The following is a 24,762-nucleotide window of genomic DNA, read 5'->3' as shown; positions in this document are numbered from 1 at the left end:
GTGGCCTATAACCAGCCCCTTCCCCCTCAGGTGGGCTGACCCTTCCTAGTGCAGGAGAAAAAGGGGGAAACCACCAGAGCCCTCCAGAAAAGAGGAAGATACGGCTTGTGGGGTGGGGGTGGGGGATCAACCTGTGACTGAAAAAGAGGAACCTGGCCAGACAGGACCCACCTGGAGAAGGTCATTGCTGCTGCCAGCAGCCAGTGAAAAGAGGATGCAGAACAGCAGGATTCTAGCCCACACTCACTCCTCTCCTGAGAGGGGTGTTGGGGCAGGGTAGCAGGCCAGGGGGAGCCCTGCAGCAGCCTTCGGCGGAAGACGTCAACCAGAGGGCGAGGTCGGGCACTCACAGCAAGCTTTCTTCCCAGTGAGAACCCAGCATCCACCCGCCAGGCGGAGTTCAAGGCTGCCCTTTCTGCCCGTCTGGTTGTTCGTCTCCAGTTTAGGGAAGCGGGAGACAGGTGCAGGCCCCAGGAGGGTGTGGCCGCTGCGCGTCCCATGGCGTCTGGTGCGGGGGCGGGGCGGGACGGAACTTGAGGTACACCACCCCGGGAGCCCTTTATGCGCCCATCACCCTAGTGTCGCCTCTGCCCCAGCAACAGTGACTCACAAAGCTGGCCCGTGCTGGGCGGAAGCAGCCTCCACTCGGCCCTGGAAGGCCCAGGTCACAAAGGCCTCTAGGGCCTAGCCTAGAGTAGGCATGCTCCGAGGCAGCCCTGCGCGGCGCTCGCCCCTGCAGCCGCCCGCCGGGCCGGGCCTGGGCTGTTCCCCGCGCACCCGGCCCGGCGACCGGGCGTTCCGGCCAGCGTGGAGCGGCCCGTAGCCTCGGCGCCCATGTGTGTCATCTGCTTCGTGAAGGCGCTGGTGCACGTGTTTAAGATCTACCTGACCGCCAACTACAGCTACAACTTTCGCAGCTGGCCGGTGGACTTCCGCTGGGATGACGTGCGCGCCGCCAGCGCGGGCGGCAGCGGCCACCGAGCGCTGACGTGCGCCGCGGCCGTGGCGGGCGTCTGGCTGCTGCGTGACGCGGCGCTGGGCGGGGACGTGGCGGGGCGGCCGCTGCGCGGCGCACGCAGCCAGGCGCAGTGCCTCCTGCAGCAGATCCGCGAGCTGCCCGGCCAGCTCGCCAGCTACGCGCTGGCCCACTCGCTGGGCCGCTGGCTCGTGTACCCCGGCTCCATGTTCCTGATGACGCGTGCACTGCTGCCGCTGCTGCAGCAGGGCCAGGAGCGCCTCGTGGAGCGCTACCGCGGCCGGCGCGCCAAGCTGGTGGCCTGTGACGGCAATGAGATCGACACCATGTTCATGGATCGGCGCCAACACCCCGGCAGCCACGGTCGTGGATTGCGCCTCGTTATCTGCTGCGAGGGCAATGCTGGCTTCTATGAGATGGGTTGTCTATCTGCCCCGCTCGAGGCCGGCTACTCGGTGCTGGGATGGAACCACCCAGGCTTCGGCGGCAGCACGGGCGCACCCTTCCCTCAGCACGACGCCAACGCCATGGACGTGGTGGTTAAGTATGCACTGCACCGCCTGCACTTCCCGCCGGAGCAGGTGGTGGTCTACGGCTGGTCTATCGGTGGCTTCACGGCCACCTGGGCCACCATGACCTATCCAGAGCTGGGTGCACTGGTGCTTGACGCCACCTTCGACGATCTCATGCCACTGGCACTTAAAGTCATGCCCCACAGTTGGAAAGGGCTGGTGGTACGCACCGTGCGCGAGCACTTCAACCTCAATGTCGCTGAGCAGCTGTGCTGCTACCCTGGGCCAGTGCTGCTGCTCCGGCGCACGCAGGACGACGTGGTCAGCACCTCGGACCACCTGCCCGCGCTGCCATCCGGCGATGTGGAGGGCAATCGTGGCAACGAGCTGCTGCTGCGTCTGCTGCAGTATCGCTACCCAGCCGTGATGGCACGCGAGGGCCAGGCCATCGTGACCCGCTGGTTGCGCGCTGGCAGCCTGGCACAGGAGGCTTCCTTCTACCGGCGCTACCGCGTGGACGATGAATGGTGCCTGACAGTGCTGCGCTCCTACCGAGACCGCTGCAAGGAGGAACTGGAAGATGAAGAGTCATGGGGGCCCCATGGGCCTGCCTTCCCCTGGCTTGTGGGCCAGGGCCTGAGCCCGAGGCGGCGCCGGCAGCTTGCACTATTTCTGGCACGGAAGCACCTCAAGAACGTGGAAGCAACTCACTGCAGCCCGCTAGAGCCTGAGGACTTCCAGTTGCCCTGGGGGCTGTAGCCCACGAGCCAGTGGTGGTTTGCATGCTCGCACACCTTCCAGGCTCCTGTTGGTTCACCTTCCCACAACCTCAACCAGTAAAGCTAGCCCTGCCAGGGGATCCTGACCTGGTGTCTTGGGGAGGGTGGGCAGTATATGGGGACCTGGGGCCCTCCTTCACAGGGACATTCTGCTCTTTCCTCTGTTCTTCCCTGCTCCCTCTGTTCCTCCCAAAACACTTCTGGACATTTGCACCTAGCTCCTAAAGGGAATGCAAAGATTAACCTGACCCCGTTTATGGCAGTGCTGTGTGATGGGTGCCTTGATCACCACAAGAGGATGATGGGAGCAGGGGCTGTGGGGCCATCAGCAAGAGCTCTTCACCTGGCCTGGGTTCCAGGACAGCTTCTGCGAAGATGACACCAACTGAGTGTTGAAGGGTTGCCCCTAGCCGTGAAAGGAAGACACTGGCATTGCAGGAGTATAAGGCAGATCTTAGTACCTAGACATGCCCAGAAGTGTGATGCTGCTAACTGGGGAGTTTTCTCCCCACCCCCACACTTATGGCTTCTATAGAAGGGGATTCACAGAGGGACTACAGACTCAGAGTAACAGGCACAGTGGCATGTGGGGCTACAGACACCACTGACCCTAATCACTGGGTGTCTCCTGGGGCCAGGCCTGAGCTGGGTTTTGCTCCTGACTCAGGGATACAACATAGAAGTACAGACAAGGCCTCTGCTCATCACCATCTATAATGTCACTTCTTATATTTGGCCCTGGACTGCATGAAGCAGGGACTGTTGGCTATCCCATTGTCCCTGGCCCCTGGACAGGCCAGGTTAGGTTGGACAAGAATATCTGTAAAAGGTGGCAAATGGAGAAGACATGTTATTGAGAGCACCAGAGCAGGATAAGGTCATGATGGTGAAGGCCCTAGGACCGTGCAAGAATACCAGGAAGACACCTGTGGGAGGAGGTGGGCCAGGTGAAGGAAGGGGCAGTGGTTGGGGCTTCCATGCATGCCTAGGGGGGGTCAGTGTCTGCAGGGTGGCCTGGCCAGAAGGGGGAAGTGCAATACAGAGGGATCAGATCCTAAAAGGTTTGAATACCATTTAAGGATTTCCTTCCAGGAGCAGGTAGGAGCCAAAGAAGGGAAACTGTGGGACTTGTTTCAGTGGGGCCAGTTGCCTGGTGGTTACACACCTCTCCTTTGAAGTCAGGCAGACTCTTGTTCCAGAGTCTCCTGGTAGCCCTTCATCCAGCTGAGTGACCTTGGGCGAGTTACTTTAACCTCAGTTTCCTCATCTGTGAAGTGGGGAGGGCTCCAGTACTTGTTCTGTAGTTGCTGTTAAAAGGAGGTGAGACGGCACTGGGGCGGCACAGGGCAGGGCCGCAGGCAAGGGCTTGCCTGCAGTGTTCACGCCTGTGTGAACTCCGTGGCCCGAGACGCGCTGGACTAGAGGGATTCAGAGACTGAGACGCCGCCAGCCAGATCCGAGCAGTCCAGAGGGCAGCGGCGTCTACAGGGCAAGTGGACGAATCGCGGCCTTGTCTTTTTCTGCGTACCCCCCACAGACATCTCCACAAAAAGAACTAAAAAAAAAAAAACAAAAAAAGAACCAACTTCTGGGGGGAAGGTGACCCCCAGAATCAGGTGGTCAGGACTTGAAGGCATCCCATAGGGTCTGAGTCTGGCTCGCAGAGGGACGCATGGCGCTCCTAGGAATCAGCATACGTCCCCGACTGTCCCCTGGGGCTCAGCCCCGGTTTTCCGCAGCTCTATGTTAAGACAGTCCTCCTACTTCCCACCTCCCCGTGCACCGCTGCTCTGACCGTTCTACCTGTGCGTCTCGCTGGTGGAGCCAACACAGGATGGATGCCCTCAGAACTCAAGCCTCCCTTTCTTGCTTCGCCCGCAGCTTCGGCCTATCAGGTTGAATCGGATAAACCGGGACGGGGCCAAGCCACGCTCTCATTGGACGCCGCTTGTGGGGGGCGGGACGAAGGCCGACCAAGCGCCCAAGCGGAAGTGAGCTGTCGCGCACCCGATTACGTAAAGCCGCGTCGACCGAGGAGGTTCCGCTGGCTGGTGTGTACGCGGCGAGCGAGTCCGGGCGCGGCCTGTTTGTCTCCCACAGCTCCGGCAACCGCGGCCCAGACGCCAGCTGCGGCCGGGCCGCCGCCTGAACATGGACTCCGCCGGCCAAGGTACCTACCGCCCCGGCGCCTCCGCCGCAGATGGGCCCGGCCTCCTCGCGCTCCTCCCGTCCCTGGGGTCTCCTGTGTGACTCTGGGTCCCCTCAGCCTCTGCCCGCCCGCCCCGCGACCCCTCTTCAGCTCCTGGGCCCCTCAGCTCAAAGCTCTCGGGTCATGGTGTGCATCTTCTGTCCCCGGCTCAGACTGCTTCCTGGCCTATCCAGCTGCCCTCCTTGTTTCCCCTGGGACCGCTCCGAGGTCCGCTTCCCTGGCGCTCTCCCTTGTTCCCAGAGTTTGCGTTTCCTCACTCCTGGCAGGTCTCGTTATGCCATTCAGTCCCCACCTGGCCCGTGCACTGCCGCCTTCCGTCTCTGCGAGGGGGCCTCGGGGACACTCCTGTGTGGTCCTGGACCCGGGCCGAGGTGTTGAGGGCGGCTCCGGGGAAGAGAAGGAGAGGTGAAACTGTCCTCCAGGACTGCGCAGTGCCACTTGGGTGGTAACTCTGTTAGGAGCCTAGCCTGCTCGTGAGGAGAGGGGTGGAGTGAGTCTGGGGCACACCCAACGTACCACACCAGTTTCCAGAACAGACACCCCAGACCAGCATGAGGTGGCATGTGGAGCAGGCCCAGGTGGTTAAAATCTTGAGAGGATGATACAAGTCTGTCTTCCATTCTGGGGCTCTTGAGATGGGATATTAAATTTCTACGTTGTCATAACCACACTGCATAAGTCCAGGAAGCTTTTCTAATCTTTGGCCTGGATCTACATATTAATTATTAGAATTCCTGGGTTCTCGTACATTCTGAAGGTTTTTATAAATTGAACATCATACGGCTCCAGGTGTGTTAAATTCAGGAGGCTTTCCACTATTTAGTTTGCATCTCTAATTAAGCATCATAAGAGCTAATTCTAAGAATGATAGAAAACATCTACTGAGCACTTACTGTGTGCTGGACACCATTGTAAGCCTGTTTCTCAAATGATGTTTTACTATTTTCTGAATAACTCTTTGAGATTGGTCTTTCTATTACTCCCATTTTTGAGATAGTATACATTTTTTTTTTCCTTTTACCTAGGGCACCAGCCCCACACTTATTTTCTGTAGTAACTTTGGTAAGACTGTCCTGGCCTCAGTCCCATCCATAAATCAGGATGTGAGTGGCTCCTACCTGCAGGGGTGTGGTGAGGTTGGTATCTTGCAGAATGATTATGAGGTGCCTTACCACATGCTTGGTAAGTGTCCAGTTTCTATCCGAGGGTGATTTCCATAGGATCCAATTTTAGCTTCACCATCAGAAACTGTCCAAAAGCCTTCTATTTCAGAAATAGAAAAGAAAAATAGTAGAGATTTTAAGGCACCTACTGAACTTGAGTAGGTTGAATACAGTGGATACAAATGATGAAATAAAATCATGTAGGTTCGTCTCTGATAAAAATCAGAATCAATTGATAAAAAAGTGGGTATAGTTCATTTAGTAAACATCTGTTGAACACCAAGAAATTGTGCAGCTCCAGCTGTGCGGCACATGCAAAGGGAATGAGATGCAGCCAGCTACTTCTACATAGAACATCTTTGTTTTAAGTGCAGTCTATTTTTAGTAGATTCTTTAGGATTTATACAGTTGACTAACATATCTATAATTAAAGACACTTTCACCTCTCTCCAATCTTTATGCCTTTTAATTTACTTTTAAACATGTTAGATTGGTGTGCGCATTGCTTTTATTAAAAACACATCAGGCCAGGCATGGTGGCTCACGCATGTAATCCTAGCAGTCTGGGAAGCCGAGGTGGGCGGATTGCTCGAGGTCAGGAGTTCGAAACCAGCCTGAGCAAGAGCGAGACTCCCGTCTCTACTATACATAGAAAGAAATTAATTGGCCAACTAATATATATAGAAAAAATTAGCCATACATGGTGGCGCATACCTGTAGTCCCAGCTACTCGGGAGGCTAAGGCAGCAGGGTTGCTTGAGCCCAGGAGTTTGAGGTTGCTGTGAGCTAGGCTGACAACATGGCACTCACTCTAGCCTGGGCAACAAAGTGAGACTCTGTCTCAAAAAAAAAAAAAAAAAAAAACCACATCAGACACCATACTAAGCTTGTTTCTTTATAAACTGCTTGTCAAGAGGGTTTTTAATACTAATTACATAAGCGTACTGAACAATGGTCATGTGTCTGGAGGTGGAGAGAACTGAAGTCGACCATTTTTCCTTATGTGATGTCTTGTAGACTGTTAGTGCAAACAGGAAGATGCATTTAACATGAAGAAAAGGTAGTGACTGCAGGAATGTGAATCTGATCTGAGTATAGCTGAGGGATATGGACCTCTCTACATGCTGGCAGTGTCCTGGCTGTGGGATGAGGGTCAAGGATGTGATTAACAGGGACTTTTGTTTTGCTGGCTCCCTGCAGGTCCTGGGTGACTAGCACATGCTCCTTGTGTATAATTTTAGCATGTTCCTTGGCCGATGAGTTGAGTGGAAAGTGATCCTTATTGTGTTTAAGCTATAGTAAGTTCCCTTTCTGTAAAAAATGGAAGATCTGTTAGATTGGACTGTTTTCTTTTTTTTTTTTTTTTTTTTTTTTTGAGACAGAGTCTCGCTTTGTTGCCCAGGCTAGAGTGAGTGCCGTGGCGTCAGCCTAGCTCACAGCAACCTCAAACTCCTGGGCTCGAGTGATCCTTCTGCCTCAGCCTCCCGGGTAGCTGGGACTACAGGCATGCGCCACCATGCCCGGCTAATTTTTTTTATATATATATCAGTTGGCCAATTAATTTCTTTCTATTTATAGTAGAGACGGGGTCTCGCTCTTGCTCAGGCTGGTTTCGAACTCCTGACCTTGAGCAATCCGCCCGCCTCGGCCTCCCAAGAGCTAGGATTACAGGCGTGAGCCACAGCGCCCGGCCTTGGACTGTTTTCTTTATAGTGTGGATTTCCTGCTTCACTACAGGGGAAACCAGAGTTAGGGTTTGGGTCCCTTGGGCAGGCATTTCTAGTACTGGTATTAGATTTGGATCTCATGTGGCCTGAGGTCTGTCTGCTCTCATTCTGACGCCCAAACAGTCTTCACAGACCTTTCAGAGAAGAGGTTTTAGTCTCCAGAGTCTCCCTCCCACCCTTACTTTCCTCCTAGTGGAGACCTATACCCCATTTAACTCCTAGTAGCTTACTTGACACTTTCCTGTCTCATTTTGTCTCTGACAGACATCAACCTGAATTCTCCCAACAAAGGTCTGCTGTCTGATTCCATGACCGACGTCCCTGTCGACACAGGTGTGGCTGCCCGGACTCTTGCTGTCGAGGGCCTAACGGAGGCTGAGGAGGAGGAGCTCAGGGCTGAGCTCACCAAGGTGCTGTGGCTTGACTGTTTGTCTTGGGGTGACCCTGAGTCTCAAGGCTCTTTTGGGTTAATGAGGGGCCGGTGCTCTGGAAGAGTTGCCCTCCTACCATGCCGTGTGTTCCCATTGATTACAGGGGTCTCTTTGCATGTGCCCAGCTCCATGTGTTGGACTCAGAGCCACCTGACAGTGGAGACAGGGCCTGATTTCTTCCTCTCACCTCTGCCTGGCACCTCAGAGGTTCTCCCTGAGGAGAATGCACACAGGGTGGCCACTCTTAGCATGCTATCTGCTGGGAGTTTGAGGTTGCAGTGAGCTGTGATGACACCACTGCACTCTAGCCCAGGCAATGGAGTGAGACCCTGTCTAAAAAAAAATTTAATTCATGAATATTTTTTAGAGACAGGATCTTGCTCTGTGGCCTAGGCTGGAGTGCAGTGTGTTTTCATAGATCGCTGTAGCCTAGAACTCCTGTCCATAATCAGTCCTCCTGCCTCTCAAGTCTTTGTTATCAGGCATCTTTTTATAACCCAATTCAAACTGCCTTAAGCACAAAAGGGAATTCACTTTTTGGCTTGTGTAACTGGCTTTTACCAAGGCCTGGAGCTGACCTCAGGAACACAGATGTTGTCATAAGGGCTGTTTCTCTGTCCATCTGTCTGTGCAGCTCTGCTTCCTTCTTACTACATGTGGAATCCCCCATGGATGAGAGAGCACCTGGCTGCCAGCAGTTATAGCTTCTATTGTCTGAACCCAGAAGGAAAAAAGGGCTTCTCTTTCCTAACACCCATGCCCAGTGCCAGGAAAAAGCTCTGACCTCAGGCCTTGCTTGGTCATCTTGGGCCAGTCCTTATGACCACAAGTGGACACAGTGATTGGTAGCCCCACCAGAACCACTGGCTTGGGGTGGGAGGAGCAAGACAGTTCTCTAGAAGTTGGGGTGCTGGTACCAAATAAAAACAGAATAGCTGGGTGCCAAGGCTCATAGCTGTAATCCTAAGGACTCGAGAGGCTAAGTCAGGAGGATTTGTTGAACCCAGGAGTTTGAGGCTGTGGTGAGCTATGATCAGGCCACTGTTCTCTAGCCTGGGCAACAGAGTGAGACTCCCCCCTTTTAAAACACACACAAAAACCCTGATGTCTGCTGTAGACTTTATTCCTAAGACGTAGTTCATTGCAGCCTGTATAAGGATGTTAGTCACTTCCTGCGGTATTGATGGTTCATCATGTCAACTGCATGCTTTGCAGGTGGAAGAGGAAATTGTCACTCTGCGACAGGTGCTGGCAGCCAAGGAGAGGCACTGTGGAGAGCTCAAAAGGAGGCTGGGCCTCTCTGCGTTGGGGGGTCTGAAGCAGAACCTGTCCAGAAGCTGGCATGACGTGCAGGTCTCTAACGCGTAGGTACCTACCCCGAGGTGGGCTGCCCTGCTGGCTGGAGAAAATGTTCAGCAGGGGGGTGCCTCTGCCTCGGGGGTAGAGAGTGTTCGTGTTTAGGGGTGGGGTGCCTTACAGGAGGTGGGTCAAGTGAGCCTGTCTGGAAGCAGCCATCGGGAGGCCCCAAGTCTTCAGTCTGGGGACCGTAATGTTATTTATGCAAGGAGCTCAGAGTCCAAGTGTGTTTTAGAAAGGTGAGTGGCTAGTTGTCCTGGCAGAAATGGACAGGAAGAATATATTTCAGAGTCTAATTTGAGAGAGCACTCATTAGGTCCTTAATGAGAATGGCTTTTCTGAGGTCCCCGTAACTGTGTCTGGTGGCCCAGACTATACCATATGGCCCCAGGACCTGTGACCCAGACGTCACTCAGCTCTCTGAATTTGGGAAGCACTGCTTTCTGACTTGGCCAGTCTATGTGGCTTCTCTAAAACATATGGGGGGAGGTGTTGGAATGTTTCCCAGAAGCCATGTCCCCAACAGAAAGATTCAGTTGCATTTCATATATCTCACCTATGAAAAGCCCATATTTTTGTCCTAGGACACTGTAGGTCTTAAATCCCAAAGGGTGACTCTCAGAGAAGTGTTGTGGCCTGTGGGTTGTGCCCTCCTAGCTCCCCACAGCAGTGGTGCTCCCCGAGAACCCCCTTCAAGTGGAAAACAAGGGCTCATTTGTGTGACAGGGAAGGAAACAGTCAGTTCTGGCCCGCTGACAGCCCTGGTCTCCCCAGGCCTGCACAGGGGGTGGCTAAGGCAGTGGCTCCTGTCCTCAGGCTTGCTAGAGACAAGGAGTTGCTGGCAGCTGGCCTTCTCTGTCTTCCCTGGAATCTCACCTGCAGTCTGAAGCCTGAGTTGCAATAGCTCTTCCAAATAATTCACCACAGACTTTCTGTTTTTAGCTACGTGAAAACTTCTGAGAAACTTGGAGAGTGGAATGAGAAAGTGACCCAGTCGGACCTGTGAGTGGCCGTGCCCTCAGCACCTCCTTCCTCTTCTCTGCCTCCCAACACTCCTTAGCGGCAGGGGGCTGTGCGCGCTTGGCACTAACTATGTTTCGGTGTTTGCTGGGTATTTTTTCTCGCTATAACTTTTCTCCTCTCAAGTATAAACGAAACTATTCTCTAAACTCTTGTGGAACTGGGTGTAGTAGCTGAAAGAGAGTCACTCAGCAACCAGACCACACTTAAAAGTCCCCTCTGCCTGATATATGTCCCTTAAGTGGGAGACCTGGCCAGGCTCAGGATGCACCTCTGACTAGCAGACGGCTTTCGACAGTGAGCACAGTGGAGGGCACCACCTGGCCTGATTTTGTCAGGGGTGAATTTTTGTTTGATTATTATTGTTTTTTTGTCTTCCTTCCCCTGCATACTTAGCTCCAGCTGACGTGTTCTCAGAGCATCACTCCTACTTTAGGGGTGGTGTTGAGAGGAGGGTGTGGTGTAGGTTGTGCTGTTGGGAACATGAAGTCCTCGTGGTCTGGGAGGCACTGCGTGGTCGTCAACACGGAGTGTCAGCAAAGTGGAAATAATGCACAGATAGCTCTGTGTGTCTGTCAGACATGTGCCTCAGAGTGACCCCTGGTGTCGTGAGACCCTTGAAGTAGGTAATAGCACTTCGTTCATCTGTGCTCCAGTCTGATTACAACCTCTTTGACCTGAGCAGAGGAATGTTTAACAATAGCCTCTGTGGGACTTTTCCATCTCTTGTTTAGAAGGGAGTGCTGTCATTGTTGCCACAGAACGTGGGCAGAAAGGAAGTGGTTGCTGCTGGGCTTGTCTCAAAGGCGCCTGGGGGCCAGGTTGGCTCGCTGAGTGCATGGAGCCTCATGGTCTGGTGTCACTGTGGAGGCAGGTGCCAGGAAGCTCTGGTGGTCCGTGAGCATTGGTACAGCAGCCAGCTGTTGCCCTGGGTATTCTAGGAGTGCTGGTGGGCTGCATTGTGTCTTTAGGGCTACACCCAAACATTACTGGGGAGTAAGTGTTCCTTGGGTTGAGACAGTGAGTGTCGTCTCTGCAGTCTGAGCACCAGGCAGACACACAGTGCAGGCTCCATCTGAAAATAGTCTTAGGAGACTTGAGTGCTGTTCTCTAAAACCACTGACACCAAGCTGCTGGGATACCGTTTCAAATAAGTAGTTCTTCAAAGAGCTTTGGATACTTAGACTTATAGCCCCTCTGAGAGAAGCCTGGGTGGCTCAGCATGGACGTTCGTGGCTGGTGCTCCACCTGGCAGAGGGTGTTCCCCTGAGTGTTACCCCTGACTCTGTCAGTGGAAGAGTTGTCAGATTGGTGTTTCCAGAGCTGGAGGCATTTCTGCAGTGACAGCCCAGGAAGAGGGCTACATGGTTCAGGGGACAGGGTGGCTAAGGATGTTGGCCATGCCATGCTCTCAGCCTGGTTGGTGCCTCTCTGGTTAGGGTTCAGGAGTTGGGCTGTGGACGAGGCTCTGCTGCCCAGAGCATTTGCAGGGAAAGTGACGAGAGCCAGCTTGCAGACATCCCTGACCATGTTTGCAGGTTCCTTTCGGCCAGTGGCACCCTGCAGGACTGGAATGAGAATGTGGCCTGGTAGGTGACATAAGTGTCTACACCTCTGGTGCTTAGCCCTTGTAAAGCCATGCTGCACCTACACAGTTGTGATGCTGCCAGTACTCTCTTCTCTCAGCTAAGCACTTCTGTATCTGAGAGCAGAAATGCAGAAACAAGTCATGAAGCAATCACCTCATTGTAATCTTTTTTTAAGGGGTAGATCTAGCTAAAAACCCTAGTCCTGAGAGTGGGCACCATATAATTCTGCAGTTGCTAGCCGGTTCTTTTCGAGTTCTTTTGGTTGCAGGCGACAGAAAGCACAGCTAAAGGTGGTATCAACTGAACAGGGAGCGGGGGAGTCCTCACCTGGCAGAGAAGCCCCTGTTCCCAGCTCTGTAGTCCAGTATCACTGTGGCCCAGTATGGCCTCACTGGACTAGTGGTTGTGGCCAGGCCTTGATCACTCGCCCACCCCAAGTGGTGGTGGGGTAGCCCCCAAAGGCAGACTCAGGATAAGGGGAGGAAGAGGAACACCCACCAGATGCTCCACGCTGGCCAACGGGCACACTCGCCGATAGTGGGAGGAGACTGCTGACTGTTCAGGGCTCTTTCCCCAAAAGGGTGCTGGCTGGGTTGGCACAGCCTGGCACTCTCAAGCACAGCTGGGCCCAGTTATCTGGGTGTAGACGCTGGCTCTGACCCCAGCCCTGTCACCTGAGCTTAGCCTCACCACCTGTGTCATGGGGTGATAATAGTCACAGCCTCCCCATTCACCAAGTGTGTGTGTGCAAGGTTCTCGGAACAGTCCTGCAGCACTGTGAGCCCACGGAGCGGAGGCCTCATGGCTGCTGCCCACTGCAGAGACCTAGGATGGGGCTAGGAAGGAGAAGGAGTCACAGGTGTTGGGTGGGGACCTGCTGTGAGGAGAGAAGGGCAGCGAGGTGCTGGTGGTGGCCTCAGGCTGCGTAGGTGATGCCCGTTGCTTCCAGGGGCATCCCTGGCTTCGGGGTCCCTGTTTCTGAAGGAGACTCACTGTGACCCTCTATTTCTGCACCCCAGAAATGCCAGGCGTTGTGGTGTGATCGCAAGCGTAGGTCATGGCTGCTGGTGTCAGGGGTCTCTGCCCTGCCCGAGTCACCCTCTGGACCTTTCCAAGGCAGCACCTGACACAGGTGCTTGTTACTCTTCCGACTTCAGTCTCCCCACCTCCACCCTTTGGGCTCAAACAGAGATTCTATGAGGATTTTTCTCTAAATCGTTTGCTTTAGACTATTTTACTTCAACAGACCACAGAATGCTAACATGGTTTTATGTGTTCAGGAAAAATGCAGGTTGAAGATGTGTTCTGAATTTGCATTTTTGAAACAATGTTCCAGGTCATTAGTTACCTTTTGCCTGGTATTTTATTTTTAAAAAATGGTTCTAGGTGCAGATAATCTTCCTTATTTCATTTTGAACGGAAAGCGTGTGGCCTGGCTTGGCCTCAGGTCGGCTCAGCAGGCAGTGCACAGCTGCAGCCTCCTGCGCGGTTGGGATGGGCTGAGGGCCTCTTGCAGGGTGTGGGGAGGGCCTGTTGCTGATGCTTGCTGCACCCTGGTGACACTCACACCAGGGACAAGAGGAGCCTGTCGTCTCCAACTGCTGCTCCTTTGGGGTTTAGCCAGTCTTGCTGGCTCTTAAAGTTGGCCCTGGTGACGCAGAGACAGCTTCAGAAGCCCGTCTCCACTTGGCTTCCAGCTCCCCGGCTTCATTCAGTGAGGAGCTGTGGCCAGGTGGCTTTGGGTTTGGGTTTTGTTTATGGCTTTTGTCGTGTTAGAGGCTGCCGTGTCTTTTGGGGGCAGCTGGACAAGGGCAGCAATTTCAGGTGTTGACTCTCGCAGTGGGCCCAAGAGTGTTCCTGTGCCACAGCGTCCTTCTTGCTCACGTTGAGGTTACAGAGCTGTCTCTGTGATGCGCCCATGTGTGGGTGACACTGGAGGGCGAGAGGGCACTGATGTGACAGTCTTCACTGTGGCCAGGACCAGACTCTTGCACTGTGAAGGTGGTGTGAGAATGGAACCGTTCCATGTTCTGATAGGACGTTGTCCAGATGGCACTGGAGGGCGGAGAAGGGGCCCCCACGGGCTGTACATCCGTGCTGCGAAGCTTGTCCCGGTGTGGATGTGCTTGAGCTTGTGTTTTCTCCCGTCTGAGTGCTGTCATCTGTGAGAAGAGGAGAGGGCCTCTTTGAGCCTGCGTTGGCCTGGGCAGGGAACTGACAGGACTCTCTGGCTTCTGCTCTGGCACCGCCTGCCGAGATCCAGGGCCTCAGAGGCCTGTCTTCTCTGGGGCAGGCAAGTGTGGTGCTTTTCAAGTAGTCAGAGATGCTGAGAGGAGGCAGGAGAGTGGGCTAAGTTTCAGGAGAGGTGGAGGAGAGGTTGACCAGTAAGACAAGAAAACAATATCACTGCAAGGCTGGGAGGTTGTGACTCTATGGCGCTGCTGAGAATCAGTGTGTATGTCTGCAGCGCTGGCCACTCTTGCCAGCACCGCAGGTGCCTCTGGGACCAAGGAGCCCTGGGCCATGTGCCCTGCACAGCTGTCTAGCAGGTCTCACTCCCAGTGGACTCCCCCTCGCCTTCCCCATGGCTGCTCTCCTGTGCTTTGTTTCCTGGCCGTGGCCATGGCCTGCCCTTGCTGTCGGTTGGTTGGTTGAACTGCTGTGTCTTCTTCCAGCTACAAGAAGACTCAGGAAACTCTCTCACAGGCAGGACAGAAGACTTCAGCTGCTCTGTCCACGGTGGGCTCTGCCATCAGCAGGAAGCTCGGTGACATGAGGTGAGACACCCCCGCCCCCCATCCCGGCCTCCCTCCCTGAGACCTGGTCAGGGACAATGAGGTGTAACACGTGGAGGTGCTGCGGGAAGCCTGCCTAGGCCCAGGGCTCAACGGCGCAGGCCCTGGGAGTGTGGCCATGCCAGCTCTGGACCAGTCTGTACATGCACCCTTGGTTGGGGGGGGGGTGTCATCTGCCTCCCTGCCTTTCTGCCATTTCAGTATTCCTCAGGGGAGGGCAGTTGTTAGTGCCGTTGGGTAGCTTGGGTTTGGGAGGAGTCTGCTCCTTGTAGCTCCAACAAGAGGAAAGGACTCTGACCTGAGATTCAGGGTGGGCAGGTCACCAGCCACCTCTAGGCCAGGTACTCAGCAGGGCATTTCCTCAGTGGTGTTTGCCTGACCCAGGTCTCTGAAAGTATGCAGATGCCAGGAGGCCCCAGCTCGGAATGTACTTTCCTAGAGGCTGGTAGAGCCTTCTGGCCATCAGAGGTGCCTCAGTGAGCAGGACAGGGGCCAAGAAGTGTGTGGAGAGCCAGGCGCTCTGTGGCCACACACAGCAGCTCCCACCCAGCCTGATGGGCCGAGCATATTTGCCCGGTATTCTCTGCTCTGGGCTCTCTGGCCACACCACAGATTGCCTCTGAAACGCAGAGGTGATAAGGGGATTGGGCCCTGGAGCCAGAAGCCTTAGTGTGAAGTCTGGCTGTGCTGCCTCCTGCTGTGTCTCAGGCAAGGCCTTTGGGGGCGGGTGTGTTAGGGCCAGGTGACAATCAGAGTGTGAGTCGTCACTATCACCAGCAGCATCTTGGCTCCAGCCCCTACACTCAAAACCACTCCCCTCACTTTCAGACCATAGGGAGTGCCTCCCTGTAGCCCCTACCCCATCCCAACAAAGGTGGTTTCTGGGCTTTGGCCCCTCACAGTCGAGAATCTTCCGGTGGTGCCCCAAGGACCAGGCACCATGTGGACCCTTCTCCTCTTCCCTTCTGGTGGCTCTGCAGGACTCAGCAATGTGTGCGTCTCTTCCCTGGGCTGGCCCCCTTTGTGCCTGCTCCAGGTTAAGCGTGTCCCACCTCCTGGCTTGGTGTGGCCTGAGAAGGCCTCAGGCTGGGGGGCTCTCCTGCACCAGCACTCTGCCCTGACTGCTGAGCCACAGAGGAGGACACAGATGTCCACACCGGGGACTTACCCAGCCATGCAGAGGAGACAGCTTCTGCCTGAAAATTGTGCTCACCTTTTATTTTTGTTTGAGGTGTAATTTACCCCCACCCTACAACCTTTATTTTGAGAAGTGTCAAACCTTGGAGAAACTGCACAGTCAGTACACATTGTGTGTTTCTTCTGTGCATCCTCACACACCTGGGGCTGCAGCCATGCTCCTCCGAGTAGCTATGGCTGGGGGAGTCATTTGTGGGTTACCCTGTAAATGCAGCCCCCATCCACCACTGCTGAGCTTGGGCACAGGAAGGGACGCTGTCCCCAGCTGCAGCTGAGCTCAGCCTTAAAGGCTCTGAGCTGGCAGCCAGGGTCTACCATGATCCCCCTAGGCTGTGTGGGAGTTTACCCTGGGGCACCTCCTTTGGCCACCTGATCTGCATGGTAGTGAGTCCAGTGACAGTCTCTGACCACATACCACTGGGGCCTTTCTCCCAGGGACGGCTGCAGGGTGAGCACCAGGCTGTTGCCTGTTTCCTCCTGAAAACACCTATCTTGCCTCAGAGCAGTTGTACCACAGAGCTTTTTAAGGAAACAACAGGTATCTGCTGTGCCTAAATCATGCCCTGCTAGGAGTGTTTTCACCTTCGGTGTTACTCATTTTAAGTATCTTCACTCCCGTTTGAGTTCAGAGTGTCCTGGGTGGAAATCCGGTGGGTGTGCGGAGCCCTTGGCGCTGGTGGGAAGGGCTATGCAGGAACCGGCCTGGCCATTTTGATCCAGGCGCTTTTTTATTTTTTTAAATGAGAAGGTGTCGCTCTCTCGCCCAGGCTGGCGTGCAGTGTCACCACCATAGCACTGCAGCCTTGAACTCTTGGGCGCAAGTGATCCTCCCACCTTGGCCTCCTGAATAGCAGGGAAGACAGATGTGAGCCACCACACCTGGCTCCAGGCAGTTCTTTCTGTGGCCTGTCTTTTTCTGGAAGCACAGGGGCACGACCCCACTTCACTGTCTGTTCCTCCTCTGACAAAGCCTGCAGCCCCCATTCTCCTCAAAGACCTGGGATTTGCCGCTGACCCCATGTCATGTGGCCTCAGGGCGTGGCTGGCAGTCAGTAGGGTTCCAGTCTCAATGACACCAGGACAGCTGTGTCTGAGTGCCTGGCCCCCACAGTGCGGTGTGTGGTGTTTGCACAGGTGCTCTGGCATGCAGGGCAGCCAGGTGAGCAGGGGCTAGCTCTCCGCAGTTGGCTGGTCGTGTTCATGTTGCTTGAGGGAATGTCCTAAGCCCAGGGCCCTGCTGTTGGTGTTTGTCGTGGTGGTGTGAACTCCAGCATTGCAGGCCTTGATGTGTGCCCATGGTCTCGCTAAGTGGTCACGGGTGGTTTCTGAGGTCGAGGCCCATTAGCATCCTGGCTGAGAGACTGAGGTTGAGAGTTCACTGCTTGTTAAAAGTGAAAGTCAGGCTTGGGAGGTTTAGGATTGGATGACACCCAGTGGGCCCCTCCTAATTCTTGGGTACAGGTCCTTTAGGACAGTTGCCCAAACAATGCATGTGTCTATAATGGTCCATGACAGGTCAGCCCTGGACTGTGAGGCCTCTGGTGTCCTCTCCGGCATAAGGAAGAGGGAGCTGGATTCAGATTAGAGAGTGGTTTGCCTCAGGGTTGATCACCCTCCAGCTCTGTGACCTTATACAAGGGTACCTGCCTTCTGTGGACCTCAGGCTGCTCCTCTCTCCCCCAGAGAGGAGCAGGTCCCACTTGTACCACAAGGTGTGAGCACCTCAGGCAGCGTGAGTGAGCCTGTGTCGGTTCTTCAGTATCCCTCTGGCGCGGCCACTTGCACGGTGGAGGAGTGGCCAGCTGTGTCCTCTGTGTGCCTGCAGCCACCCTCAGGCACAGGAGTTTCCAGGTTGGTTTCTCTTGTCTGTGGACAGGGCTTAGAGCAGAAGTTCTTTGCCCCAAGTGTTCCAGGCCCTCTCCTGGCACTTCTGGTCCCATTCAACTGAAGTGCTTTGGAGAACGCAGGCCACTGACGCAAAGCACTGGCCAGGCCTGGCAGGCTTGCTGCAGTGCCTCTCAGACCTCTGCACTGCTCTGTGGGGCCACTTGTGTTCTAGGTGCTGGCTTTGGTAGCCCTCTCTGGGGCTTCTCCCCTCCAACCTCCATATAGGTGTGGGAGCAGGGGCTGCTCACACAGCGGACCATGCCCAGGAGGCGGAGCTGTGGGCTGTGCAGTTGCCCTTAGTGAGCTTGTGGGAGTCTCTTGTAGAGTCAGGTGGTGGTGGGATTGGAGACAGGGCTGTGCTCCCTGATGGTGTGGGGACTGAGGAGCTGTCACGGAGTGGCCGTCCAGGGCATGAGCAAAGCAGCCTGGGGCTCCCAGGGGAGGGTTGTGGGCGGGCGCTGGCCTCCCTTGCTTAACACTACATTTCTTCTCTCCTACTGCCACCTTCCAGGGCTCATCCGTTCTCACACTCCTTTAGGTAAGACTGAGCCTGGACGCATCTGTGGAAGGCTCTCTCTGGATCAGGGCAAGGGGGCCTCAGGCAGGGCCCTGTGGGAGGCTGTGCAGGAGGAGGTGGGTGAGAATGGCGGTGAAACTCGCACCTCGGGGAACAAAGCCTCAGCTTCTCTCCTGCTTAGCCAGCAGCATGATCAAGGCAGAGACACCGCCCCGCTGAGTGCTTCACACCTGGGCACATGCAGGCACCTGCTTCTGGGTCCGTGCCTCATACAACATGGACATCTCGGTGTCCACACTCGAGTTTGTTCCTAAAAAGCAGCATCTTGACTGGGAAGGGCTGTGCTGACCCTTCATACACTAGTCCTGTTTCCTTGTTTTCCTGAGATGCACACCTGTCCCCTCAGGTTGAGCTTTGTCTCATTTATTACCTGAGAACCCTTAGGTCTTCCTCTCAAGTGGTCCTTGTCCTCATGCTAACTAAAGCATGCTCTTGTCGGAGCTCCGAGGTCTAGAGCCGAATCCAGAACAATCTGATTTCAGATCCAGGACAATCCAATTGCAGATATTTTTACTTGACTTGGTTGTTTCTCTTTTACTAAAAGGTCATTTAACTCGCTGTAAAGTCAAGGGCATCTGAAGGCTGTGTGTACCCTGTGTTTTGTGAAAGCCCAGGCCTAGGTCTCCTTCCAGTCCCCTCTGTTAGGCTCCTGCCCCCGGTGCCACACCGCTGGTGGCTTTGGATGCTCTCCAAGGACTCGGGGAGAGGAGCCTGGGGACAGGTTTCCTTCTGGGGCATTGAGTGGAGGAGCCCGCTCCAGCTTTGTGGGGAGCAGTGGGTCCCACGAAGCCGGGTTTACATGCAGACTGTCTGACGCACGCCTGCTGGTCTTACCCTCAGTGCTAACTCTTGCTTCCTCCTCTGCTTCTACCATGCTTCCGAGCAGCAGCTACTCCATCCGCCACTCAATAAGTATGCCGGCCATGAGGTAACGTATGCCTGCCCCCGTGGCGCCGGAGGTGGGGTGTCTCTGGGTGGGGGTTGGGTGGCTGCTGCTGGTCATATCTTCCCATTCCTGTGTCCCCCTCCACCCCAATCGGCTGAGGTTGGGAAAGATCCCCAAGGCTGACGAGGGGAAATTGGTGGGGTGAGACTCTTATCCTGCGACCTCCAGAGGAGACCCTTCTGCCAAACTGGGCCCTGTCCTGAACTTTCTGAGTCCCGGCGGCCTGCAGGGTCAGGCCAGGGAGTGGGTACCAGAGGCTCCCCCATGGGCACTGGCACCTGCTGCCACGGGCTATTGCTTGGGGCGGAGGGGTTGAGTGTCTCAGAGCCTTTATGGAAACCCCCAGAGCTGTGGTCTGTTGTTCCTGTGCTTGCTGGGTCAGGCGTAGCTGACTCTCAGGAGAGCCTGTTCTTGCTATGGAGACTGGCTGGGTGTCGTCAAGGCCTCGGGGCAGGAAGGGGATCTGGCTGTGTAAGAGGGACTGAGGGACGGGCTGGTCCACTGTCTTCTCCTCTGCCTCCTCCCCACTCTGCTGTCCCAGCATTGTCCTTGGTTTTCCTTTCGCTTGACTTTTCTGAGATGTGTGTGAGGAACTCTAGAACTTTTCATGGCCCCAGTACAGAAGAGCCAAGGGTGTACACCAAGGGTGCACCAAAGATGTGCTGGGCATCCCCCCCCTCTGCTGCAGTCTAGGGCTTGTGGTTCCCCGTGTGACATTTGGGCCTGCCCTGTGGTTGGTGGGCATGGCTGACCTCACTTCTGACCTGGGGGGCCTCTTTAGTGACCCTGGCTGGACCTCTTGCAAGGGGCACTCCTGTTTTGGTGTGTTGTGTCTCTGCATTGAGATTGTGGGATGCTGTTAGGGAGCCCTCCGGCCCTAACCCTGACCCTTCAGGTCTCAGAGGGCAGCGTGACAGTTTGGTTTCTACACCAATGTCTCTTCCTTCTCTCTAAAGGAACTCTGCAACTTTCAAGTCATTTGAAGACCGAGTTGGGACCATAAAGGTAATTGTACCTGGACTATCTGATTCTCTTGATGGGGTGTCACTCACATCACTTATCATTAGTGATTGAATCACTGTAGATGCACATGCAGTTGTAGGAAGTATTAGGCTGGTGCGAAAGCAATTGCAGTTTCGGACTCTGAATTTTAAATCATTATAGCTGGGCTCAAACACATCTTTATTAATCAAAATAGGAACCATTACAATCAACACATTTTTGCTAATGAGAAATAAGTTTGTTTATTCCTGTAGTGTAAAAATCTGTGCTCCGGGATCCCATGAACTCTTGGAAAGCATTTTCTGCATCCTGCTGGTTGTGGAAGCGTTTTCTCTGCAAAAAGTTGGCGAGATGCTTGAAGAAGTGGCGGTTGGTGAGAGGTCAGGTGAATATGGGGGATAAGGCAAAACTTTGTAGCCCAATTCATTCAACTTTTGAAGCGCTAGTTGTGTGATGTGCGGTCGATGTTGTTGTGGAAAAGAATTGGGCCCTTTCTGGTGACCAATGCCAGCTACAGGCATTGCAGTTTTTGGTGCATCTCATTGATTTGCTGAGCATACTTCTCATATGTAATGGTTCACTGGATTCAGAAAGCTGTAGTGGATCAGACTGACAGCAGACCACCAAATAATGACCAAGACCTTTTTTTTTTGGTACAAGTTTGGCTTTGGAAAGTGTTTTGGAGCTGCTTCTTGGTCCAACCACTGAGCTGGTCGTTGCCAGCTGTCATACAAAATCCAGTTTCCATGGCATATCACAATTTGATTGGGAATTGGCTCGTTTTCATTGCGAACAATAAGAGAAGACACTTCAATCTTTTCGATTTTTAGTCAGCTCATGGGGTACCCACTTACCGAGCTTTCTGCCCTTTCCAGTTTGCTTCAAATGTTGAGCGACTGTAGAATGGTGGATGTTGAGTTTTTTGGCAATTTCTCATGTAGTTGTAAGAGGATCAGGTTCGATGATGGCTCTCAGTTGGTCATTGTCAACTTTTGATGGCCACCATGCTCCTCATCTTCAAGGCTCTCATCTCCTTTGCAAGACTTCTTGAACCACCACCACACTGTACATTCGTTACCAGTTCCTGGGCCAAATGTGGTGTTGATGTTGCGGGTTGTCTCCGCTCCTTTGCAACCCATTTTGAACTCGAATAAGAAAATTGCTCACGTTTGCTTTTTGTCTAACATATCCATAGTCTAAAATACATATAAAATAAAGAGCAAAATAAGTCATTAGCAAAAAAACAAAGTGAGAAATACACATTAAAATGATGCAGAACATAACCACATTTATTTAAGAATGTATTCCAGTATCAAATGGCAAAAATCAGCAATGCTAACACTGCAATTACTTTTGCACCAGCCTTAATAATACAAGAGGTCTCTTGTGCCTTTTACGCAGTTTCCTCCAGTGGTAACGTTTTGCAAAACCATAGTGCAGGCTCACAACCAGGACATCGACACAGACAGTTAAGATACAGAACTTCTCTCCACCAAGATCCCTCGTGGCGCCTTCGTAGCCACTGCCCTGCCCCCGGCAGTCTCTAATCTCTTCTCCATTTCTATAATTATGTCATTTCAAGAATGTCACATAAATGGAGCCCTATGGTATGTAGCCTTTGGGCTGTCTCTTCCTTCTGCATAATTCTCTGGAGACCTGTCCAGGCTGCTGCCTGTCAGTGATTTGTTCCTTTTCATTGCTGAGCGGTATTCATGTTACATAAACACAGGTGGAGAACTGAGCATGGACCTACCACGTACCATGTGCTCTATCTCAGGTTTTTCTTTCTTGCTCATTTCTCTCCCGTAGTCTAAGGTTGTCGGTGACAGAGAGAACAGCAGTGACAACCTCCCTTCCCCAGCGGGGAATGGCGACCAGCCCCTGTCGGATCACGCGCCTTTCTAAGCCTGCAGCAGCTTCGCCCAGCCACAGAACACGTGCGAGCACACCCTCCTCATCACAGCCAAATCTGCGCTGCGCAGTGGGGCAACCCGACCGGGTGAATGGACAGAGCCGGCTGGAGGACAGTCGTGCCCGTCCACATGGAGATGTGGCTGCTGCGTCCGCATGAATTAAAGAACACGGTCTTGTACACAGATGTTTTACACTAAAGTTTGTAGACGAAACAGATCACTGTGCCGTCCTTCCTAGGGCGCAGGAAATGGACAGGGTGGAGGATGTGGAGGGGTGTCGAGCCAAAGCCCAGGCTCCCTTGGGCCTTTTTGTTAGCTCATCAGAATGTCTAAGGGTGGAAGAGTCACTTCTGTGAAATAAGTGGCATTTTATGACCACCTCCTCCTTCCCTGACTCACAGAAGGAATACACTCACCCAGAAGCCCTGGCTGATCGAAATTTTTTATCTCAAAATGCTGAATGGGGAAACTGATTACCACAGCAGCTGCCTGATTGTTACACTAATGATCTAGCTTTAACAAAAGCAAATTTATTATTTTTTAAATGCAGTGGACTTTTCAAAATTAAAATTAGGCAAACAACTTTAGCCTCATAGAGGATTTTATTTCTTTTGACTCAAGCTGAAATATAAGCCTTACATTGCCTTATGCTTTGTTTATGGTTTTTTTATATATAAAAATGGGGGTTCCTTAATGGGCTGTGAGCACTGTGTAGAATTTTATGTCCAGTGCATGTGGCAGCCTGCCTGGCTGGTGTATTTTACTTCAGTAGCATGCTCCATCCCAGTGCATAAAACCTGCTTCTCTCCAAGACTGCAGCAGCTCCCACTGGCTCCCCACTCTGCCCTAAAGGGATCCCAGACCCCTGGGAATGGGAGGGGGAGAGAGTGGGAAAAGCCTGTCTCCAGGAGAGATGCGCCCCCATCACAGTGCCGCCTTGGCGGGGCCTGGCCCACTGGCCCGTGACTCCAGCCTGCCTGTTTACTGCACGCAGGATGAATGAAAAGCAGAACTGACCCCAAACGTCAAGTCAGGGTGGATGTTGGGATCAGCCAAGACTCTGCTGTCACTTTCAAGAGCTACAAAGATCTCTTTCCAGTTTTTAAATTGTCACGCCCCACAGCCTCTCCCATCAGGGCCCTGTGTGTCAGGAGGTGTGGTCTGGAGGAGCAGTTCTGTGCCTTAGTGGCTGTTAGCAGGGCACTGAGGCCTTGCCTTCCCTGCATGCCTGGAGGGGAAGGGATGCCGGGCTCAAGGTGTCCTCTGATAACCAAGTGTCCCAGGCCATCTCAGACACTCCACACACGGCAGGGTGCAGGGGCCAGGGAAGGGAGATGCTTGGTGGGGTGTGGTGTGGTGGGGTGCGGTGAGAAGGCAGGCTGCAGGGGCAGGAAGTGATGTATCTTCTTAAATAATGGGTAACCTGTCAATAAAGCATTCCTTTGGGGAAAAACTCACCTCAGCATGTGTGGTGTGTCTTTCAGGACTGTGACACAAAAGTGGTAAATAAACCAGCACAGGTCCCTGGCACAGTGAGTCCTATACCCTTAGGAGAGGCAGAAAACATAATCCCAAATACAAATTGCAAATCTTGAATGCTGTAAAGATAAATGGAATGAACTGTGAGAATGTAATGGTGACAAACCTGTGGGGTCAGACCCGACATCTCTGAGGAGGAGCCCACCAGGTTACATGGTGGGCTGGGCACTCTAGAGCAGGCGCCCTCAAACTACAGCCTGCAGGCCATATGTGGGTGTTTCTGCCCATTTGTTTTTTTTTTTTTTTTTTTTTTTTTTGAGACAGAGTCTCGCTTTGTTGCCCAGGCTAGAGTGAGTGCCGTGGCGTCAGCCTAGCTCACAGCAACCTCAAACTCCTGGCTCGAGCAATCCTCCTGCCTCAGCCTCCCAAGTAGCTGGGACTACAGGCATTCGCCACCATGCCCGGCTAATTTTTTTTTTATATATATTAGTTGGCCAATTAATTTCTTTCTATTTATAGTAGAGACGGGGTCTCACTCTTGCTCAGGCTGGTTTCGAACTCCTGACCTCGAGCAATCCGCCCGCCTTGGCCTCCCAGAGTGCTAGGATTACAGGCGTGAGCCACTGTGCCCGGCCTGCCCATTTGTTTTTTTACTTCAAAATAAGGTATGTGCAGTGTGCATAGGAAAACTAGTCCGGCCCTCCAATGGTCTGAGGGACAGTGAACTGGCCCCCCTGTTTAAAAAGTTTGAGGACCCCTGCTCTAAAGGTTTGCCAGCCAGCCAGGCTGGCCCCCATTCAAGGGGCTTCCCTGACGCTGCAAGCGTTTAGCTGCCGTTGTAATTGAGCTCTTCCCTGTGAAAGCTGTCAGCTTCCATGGGGAAGGACGCAGTCTTTGCCTGCGGAAAGCTTGCCTCAGGTGTAGGGGAGTGTGCGTGCAACTGGGGCTCCCAGGGTGATGCAAGGACTCCTTTGTTAAGTGTGCAGAAGCTCAGAAACACTCCTCACGAGCACCCTCTGTGATGGCTCAGTTATTGCTACTTACTCATCTTCCCAGTGTTTCTTCAGTGCAACAGCAAGCAAGTATGAATATTCTATGCCTTTCCCTTTCTTACTCAAAGATGGCATGGGCTGGGCACAATGGCTCACACCTGTAGTCCCAACACTTAGGTTCAAGACCAGCCTGGGCAACATAGCAAGGCCTC

At 53.6% G+C, this 24,762-nt stretch overlaps 2 protein-coding genes across 8 annotated transcripts; both read left to right on the top strand.

The window, feature by feature from the left end:
* Positions 1 to 723: 723 nt before the first annotated feature.
* ABHD16B (abhydrolase domain containing 16B) lies at positions 724 to 2,347 on the top strand. The gene has a single exon (XM_012773006.3). It carries the CDS (start codon positions 835 to 837, stop codon positions 2,245 to 2,247), a length of 1,413 nt encoding a protein of 470 aa, XP_012628460.1. The 5' UTR covers positions 724 to 834; the 3' UTR covers positions 2,248 to 2,347.
* Positions 2,348 to 4,258: 1,911 nt separating this feature from the next.
* TPD52L2 (TPD52 like 2) lies at positions 4,259 to 22,296 on the top strand. 7 transcript variants are annotated; one of them, XM_012773007.3, is made up of 9 exons: positions 4,261 to 4,437; positions 7,631 to 7,776; positions 9,013 to 9,161; positions 10,096 to 10,155; positions 14,438 to 14,539; positions 18,153 to 18,179; positions 19,105 to 19,146; positions 20,121 to 20,169; positions 21,976 to 22,296. In XM_012773007.3, exons 1-9 carry the CDS (start codon positions 4,419 to 4,421, stop codon positions 22,069 to 22,071), a joined length of 690 nt encoding a protein of 229 aa, XP_012628461.1. In that variant the 5' UTR covers positions 4,261 to 4,418; the 3' UTR covers positions 22,072 to 22,296. The 7 variants fall into 7 exon arrangements, with proteins under 7 accessions (XP_012628463.1, XP_012628465.1, XP_012628461.1 ...); XM_012773009.3 differs by lacking the exon at positions 10,096 to 10,155 and having other exon boundaries at positions 4,259 to 4,437; XM_012773008.3 differs by lacking the exon at positions 18,153 to 18,179.
* Positions 22,297 to 24,762: the final 2,466 nt, after the last annotated feature.

The sequence above is a fragment of the Microcebus murinus genome, chromosome 16 (genome assembly GCF_040939455.1).
Source record: "Microcebus murinus isolate Inina chromosome 16, M.murinus_Inina_mat1.0, whole genome shotgun sequence".
Lineage (NCBI taxonomy): Eukaryota > Metazoa > Chordata > Mammalia > Primates > Cheirogaleidae > Microcebus > Microcebus murinus.
Note: the sequence above shows the minus strand (reverse complement) of the source record. Positions and strands in the feature narration are given on the sequence as shown.

What these genes read in the sequence shown, in the direction of transcription:
- ABHD16B (XM_012773006.3), top strand. Translation starts at nt 835, where the DNA reads ATGTGTGTCATCTGCTTCGTGAAGGCGCTGGTGCACGTGTTTAAGATC.
- TPD52L2 (XM_012773013.3), top strand. An exon ending in GACGTGCAGGTCTCTAACGC is followed by an intron (nt 9,162 to 10,095) that starts GTAGGTACCTAC and finishes TTCTGTTTTTAG; the next exon opens with CTACGTGAAAACTTCTGAGA. An exon ending in AGGAAGCTCGGTGACATGAG is followed by an intron (nt 14,540 to 21,975) that starts GTGAGACACCCC and finishes TCTCTCCCGTAG; the next exon opens with TCTAAGGTTGTCGGTGACAG.